Source organism: Ricinus communis, chromosome 1, assembly GCF_019578655.1.
Source record: "Ricinus communis isolate WT05 ecotype wild-type chromosome 1, ASM1957865v1, whole genome shotgun sequence".
In the NCBI taxonomy this organism is placed as follows: Eukaryota; Viridiplantae; Streptophyta; class Magnoliopsida; order Malpighiales; family Euphorbiaceae; genus Ricinus; species Ricinus communis.
In genome coordinates this window covers 15,117,949-15,124,269 of record NC_063256.1, presented here as the reverse complement: position 1 = coordinate 15,124,269, position 6,321 = coordinate 15,117,949, and the positions used below count along the sequence as shown (strand labels likewise).

At 37.1% G+C, this 6,321-nt stretch overlaps 1 protein-coding gene across 10 annotated transcripts; it reads left to right on the top strand.

Annotated features, from left to right (window-relative positions):
- Positions 1-1,010: 1,010 nt before the first annotated feature.
- LOC107261044 lies at positions 1,011-4,335 on the top strand. 10 transcript variants are annotated; one of them, XR_007217585.1, is made up of 5 exons: positions 1,014-1,694; positions 1,984-2,060; positions 2,227-2,269; positions 3,115-3,179; positions 3,609-4,335. XR_007217585.1 is itself a non-coding variant. In XM_015717560.2 (4 exons), exons 1-4 carry the CDS (start codon positions 1,970-1,972, stop codon positions 3,709-3,711), a joined length of 306 nt encoding a protein of 101 aa, XP_015573046.1. In that variant the 5' UTR covers positions 1,789-1,969; the 3' UTR covers positions 3,712-4,335. The 10 variants fall into 10 exon arrangements, 2 of the variants coding, with proteins under 2 accessions (XP_015573046.1, XP_048235759.1); XR_007217583.1 differs by having other exon boundaries at positions 2,223-2,269; XR_007217577.1 differs by having other exon boundaries at positions 1,014-1,733.
- Positions 4,336-6,321: the final 1,986 nt, after the last annotated feature.

Here is a 6,321-nt window from a genome sequence, read left to right as displayed (position 1 = left end):
TATAATTTATTTTTTAAAATAATTGAATATTTATTTATTTTTCTAGGATTTTCTAACCATACTCCTATAAATGGACTAATATGGCCTAAGTCTATAGCTACACTAAAAAATTACTAGAAGTACATCGACATATAAAAGAGCTAGTTTTTAGCAAGCCACTAAGAAAGAATTCTAAATCAGGAAATGTATTTAGAATGACAAAAGTATTTTTAAAATCTCAAGCACAATTGGATTCTTCGCCAATCTTTGATTCAACTGCTTCCTCGTCTCTTGAGACTCACAAAATAGTAATCTATGGTGACAACCTAAGGGTTCCCCTACTACCACATCATCAACATCCTTTTCTCAACTTGTTATTTTATGCTTATTTATGAATCTAGAAACACGATTAGGTTTACTTTTTAATGAATAAATATAATTCACATTATTAGATTATGATTTCTTTCCATTTGACATGCTGATTTTATTGGATTTTGAAAATGATAATAGAAACATGTAGGATTTGAATTTGATATTGTGATTTTATTGAATTTTGAATCTGATTAGATAAATGATAAGGAAATATAATTATTTTATATTTTTCTGAATTAGAATTTTAGAGTTGTATATTAAAATTGAAATCTGCCTTGAAATTCTATATTTGTTACTGTCAAGATTAAATTTCTAAGATTTATATATTTTTAAGTCTTATTTATTTTAATTTTATTTAAATTTCTAGAATTTTACATATTCTAATCAAATTTTTTCTCTGTGCATGTAACAATCAGCTTTTAAGAGTGATAACTGAAGAAAACTATGAAAAAGACCTACCAAGCCTCCCAAAGCCGATCGACTAGGCTGATTAGCTTTGTGCATTTTTTGGGCCAATTTGTCGAGTTTTGTACAATTTTATATGTTGTATGTAGTTTTAGGTGTTTTCTTTTCAATGTGTTTAGTTGTAAGCGGATTGTAACACTTATATTTACTTTCTACACTTTATTCTTTTACTTTATTTTGAATGAATGCAAAATATATGTTGTATGATTGCCTAATAAAAACTGATCATGTAGACATTAGACTTTAAAATTGAACCTGATATGAAAATTATAGTTGTAATAATTGGAAGAAAAAGATTAATAAATAATAATAATAATAATAATAAATAAATAAATAAATATTATAAAAAAAGGAGAAAAAGGAAAAATTTTCCCCTTTTTCCCTCTCCCTTTCCCTTCCCTCTCTTTCCTTCCTTCCTCTTCTTCTTTTCTTCCTTCCGTCCCCGACAGCCTCCCCTCTCCCTCCTTCCACCTGCGCCGAGCTGTTGCCGCCGCCAGCTTCTCCTCCTTCCCCTCCTCGCCGCCACGCCACGCCACCTCCCCTTCCTCCTTTCTTCCGCTATCGACGTCGACTGAAGGAAGAAAGGGGCTGCTGTCGTCGAATCGGCTGCCTGCCGACGTCCAACCGCTCGTCCGACGCCGGAATCGAGCTCCCTGCAACCGGGAATCCCTGCGGCAAACTTCCTAGCCGTGAAATCCTCGCCGGCAGCCTCAGTCAAGCCTCAACGGAGCAGCTCCTTTCCCGCATCGATCCGGTGCCTTCCGGCGAGTATCCGGCCAAAACTCTTGTGTTTTCGGACTCCCCGCAACTCAAACTTCGCCTAGGCGCTTTCAAATTCAAATTCCGACACCGTTGGCAGTACCGGCTTTCGGACTCAGGTGTTTTCCGGACGTGCATAATTTTTAATTTTCGGATCGGTATTAATTTTATTGACCCTAAAAATTATTTTATAGTTTTATAAAATATTATTGCTATTAAATATCAATTTTGAATAATATAATTTAATTAAATTTAATTATTATGATTTAAATATAAATGCTGTAATTTGCGGGTGATTAATTATTGTGTTGAATTAGTTTGAATGTCTGAAATTTTATATGGTTGGTTGTGAAATAGATATTATGTCGGACCGTCTGTAAAATAATTGCAATCTATGGTGTGGTGCAGATTCGAAAAAAACAATATAGTTTTGGTGGCCCAACTCCCGTTAGATAATTGCATAATATTTGAAGTGTTTCTAGCAGGTATGAACCCGTTATACGGGAGGTAAATGTCTATATTTTAGAGGAGGTTCTACCGAATTTTCGGTAGAATTTCCGAGTTTGAATTCTTTTAGGCAGTCTAATCTAGGGGTCTAGGCCTAAGAAAAATTAAGAATATCTTATTAACTGAGAATTTTCATCCAGCCAGCCCCACCCGAGACGTAGGAGAAAACTGGAGAGGCGTTAGAATTGTGAGTTAAAATCATATTATCATTTGTGCCTTGTCATGTCTAAATTAAATGCAATGCAATTGATAAATAATTATTATAATTATTATTATCATTTTTATGAGTAATTTCATTAGTTGATAATTATTACAAATATTTTTAGCCTTATTAATAGTAAGTATATTTTCGTTATTGTTAATATTAGATTTAATATTATTTTAATATTATTATTATTTTTTGTTACACGTAATTTTGCATGTTGCTTCACACGAGACTACCAAAATTTTAATTTTCAATATATTATTAAAATAAATTGTGCTTGCCTATATTTATAGGATTTGTAATTACTATATATGTTATGATTGTGACATTGGAATGAGGCGATAGCAGAACATGCCACCTGATGGGTTGCATCAAGACCGCATGCGCACCGGTAATAATCAGAGACAGGTAGTAATGGTTATTTTTGGGTTGCCCTAGTTGAGTATAACTCCTGGGCTGTGCAAGTTTGACTGCCGGAGGAAGGTTTTTGGTCGAGCGTTGCTCTCTGAGCTGCCGGCTTATTTGGGAATCAAGTGTCCATACTAGATTTAAGGACCGTGGTTGAGATTCGCTCTCTAGGCGCCAGACCTATTGGAGTAAGAGAGCCGAAAGGCTACTGGTATGGGGGTTAGGGTTCTGCTGAGGCACTCGTCTATAAGTATTTAAATTGTAATTTATTTTTGAATTATGGCATGACACGTAATTTAATATAATATGCTATGATATCCTGATTTAATAATTGTTATACTGGGAAGACTATAATTGTTTTAGGATTATATGATTTTAACTCACTCTCGAGGCTGATAGTCTCAAATTTAATTTTTCAGATGAAGTTAGGGTTCTCCGCCATCTTGCGCTTGACAGCCCGACTTCCTTCTGCATCGGGCCTATTGTAAATAATTTATACTTTCATATTTTTAATTATTTTAAATTCTAGATTCTCTGCAGTAGTATACTTGATATGTTATGTTTGATATAGTTTGTAGCAAATTATGGAATATTATTATTGTCCAGTTAGAGACTTGTGTATGGCATGTCGGACTGGTTTAATATACATATTTGAAATGTCGATTAGTAAGGCTTACTACGGGTCTTGGTGGCTTTAAGCTTACCCATTCCCTAGTGCTGGTCACGCCCACAGATCGATCGTGACAAAGTTGGTATCAGAGTTTAGGTTTAGATTTCCTTCGACCTAGGTTAGCTTCCTTAAGTACTGCGAAGTTAGGAATTAAGTCCTTGCTTGTGTGTTATGTTGATTTCAGTATATGTGCTATACGTTAGAAAGTATGTTGGGTTTGATATCTTACTATTTATTTTTCAGCCCCTGCTATGCCAAGGACTCAAGCGGCTGCAGTAGCAATAGTGGTCCAAAAGGGCCAAGATGGGGTTTCCACTCAGTCGACCCCACCAGCCCCAGCCGGTGATACTAGGAGGGGAGGTAGGCCTCGAGCAGCAGCCCAACCGGATCAGGGCGAGGCTCAGGAGACACAGGATACTGGTAGAGTCCCAATAGAAGCTTTCGTAGCCGGTATAATTGGGATGTAGAGGGCTTTAGAACAATTGTTGGCTTTTCAGCAGCATCAGGCTGTCTAGGATTTAGGGAGCTGCTGTAGTGGGTTCGGTATTAGGAATCCGGACGAGGTTCCCATGTCGGTGTATACCAAATTGAGACCCATGGAGTTTGATGGGACATCTGGGGATCCGTTGGACTTCCTGGATGAGGTTGAGAAAAGAGCATCAGATTTGTACTGTTTTGATAAGAGAACCATCGAGATGGTCGATTTTTCGTTGAAGGGAATAACATCTCAGTGGTACAGAGACTATATCCGCCCCTTCTTGGATGGGTTATCGTGGAGGCAGTTCAGGGACAGGTTTGACGAGTACTTTATTCTTTTTAGCGTAAGGCAGGAGTACAAAGAGAGAGAGTTGAGAGACTGGTTAAGGGAGGCCTATTAGTGGCAGATTACAATAGACAGTTTGTGCAGCTGAGTAGGTATACGTCATATGATGTAGGGACTGAAGAGCAGAAGAACAGCTACTATATATCAGGACTTGGTCTACAGCTTGTCTCATTAGTTCACTTTAGGAGGAGCAGCTTCCTAAAAGTGACTGACATGGCCAGACATATGGAGATGACCCTACGAGAATTTGGCTAGGGGACTGATGATGGTAGGAAAAAGAAGACCAGGATGGAGGGTCAGTTTAGTGCGCAGCCAGTTGTGCCGTATTACGGCAGTAGAGGCTACTCCGAAGGTTTAGACCAGCAGGCTGGGCAGAGAGACTACGTACTCACAAGAAGGATAGACACAACTGGAAGGGTAGCAGAGGGTTCAGCCGTAAGGGGGCTTGATGGCGGTGGGCGAGTTTGGCTGGTGTGCACTGAGTTCAAGCCAAGACTGGCGCGGTCACATTAGGGACCGTGCCTAACTTCTAATGGAGCCTGTTTCAGGTGTGGCGAGATGGGTCATATGGCTCAAGCATGTCCTCGCTACTTCAATCAGCCAGCTTTTCCTCAGGGCTCGTCTGCTAGTGCGATCCGACTAGCTTTTCCTTCAGCTCCGGGATATTCTCAAGGTGGATCTGGGTTTGTCGGCCAACAGGGCTGTGGTTTTGGAGGTAGGTCTATGGGAGGCTGATCTGGGAGCAGAGTTCAGAGTCAGGCTTCAGGTTCTCAGCTGATAAAATCAAAGTTGATCCTTCACCACCAAGCAAGCCACAAATGGATCCATTGAAGTATGAGGGTCCAATCACACGAGCTAGAAGCAAGAGATTCAAGGCTGCCTTGTGTTTTTTCATGGTCCACGTGATAGACAAGATGCATTCAAGAAGCAAGGTTAGCGAATTGGATTTAGAAGATCAAGTTTCAACTTTGATTAATTGTATTTCATTCATGGATTAAAGCCCAACGTGAAGACATGAAGATCATATCTGATTTATGTTGAATTCAAGCCCAAACGTAAAGTCCAAGTCCAAGGTTGAATATTCAAAGTCAAAATCCAAGTCAAAATAGGAGTTTTCTTTTTACAAGTCCAAGTCAAAATAGGAGTTTGCTACTCTTTTACTTCAAGTTTTGTTTATTTAGGAGTTTTGGCCTCATATCCTAGTCATTCTAGGATTAGGATTATTTTGTTTTAAACTCTATAAATAAAGCTATGTAATTCAGCAAATATATATTTTTGATTGAATAGAAAACCTTGTTTTTGCTTAAAGAGTTTCTTTGAGTGTTCTTGAGATTAAAGCTTATTGTTTATGTTTTGATTTCACTTCAGCTTATTGTTTATGTTTTGATTTCACTTCTACCTTAATTTAATTCTAGTAACTTGTTAGTTTCTAGGATTAATTAAGTTCATCTCATTATAGCTATTGATCTTATTTCTTTATAAATAAAGGTGATAGTTCTGCAAATAACTTTTGGCAAACTTTATAAGTATTGATCTTGGCGAGTAATCTTCTCTTCCATAGAAGGTTTACATCATTTGGTATCAGAGCTAGCTTACAAGGTTTGGTTATGTGTCTTATTTGTTATCTTCGTTGTTCTTCTACTTACATACTCTTTTGTTTTCAGATTTCTCTTCATCTTATTCTCTTCGTCAATTTGTTTAGTTAAAGTCTTCGAGACGTTCTAGATAAATTGGTATGTGATATCTTTATTTTGTTATTTCATTTCCTTTAGTTTGCTTGATCAAAGTCTTCGAGACGTTTCAATCAAATTAAGCTCTATGTGTTTTGTTCTTGTTTGGTTATAAAAAAAAATTGTGTGTGGATCTGAATTATTGATCCAAAGTGAGGCTTAAGAAAAAAAAAAGAGTATAGAGAGCAAGATTTGGAGCTGATTCAAAAAAAAAAAGATTGACTTGGTCAAGGTCAAAATCCAAAGAAAATAAGGTTTGAAGATATCACATAACCTTCTCTTTTCAATTCCTTTTCCTATTCTACTTTTCCTTAATTGTTTCCTATTTGGTTTCTTATATTCCTCTTTATCATTCTGTTATTCATTATTTCCTCTACTTCCATCCTTATTTTTAGTTCGTTAT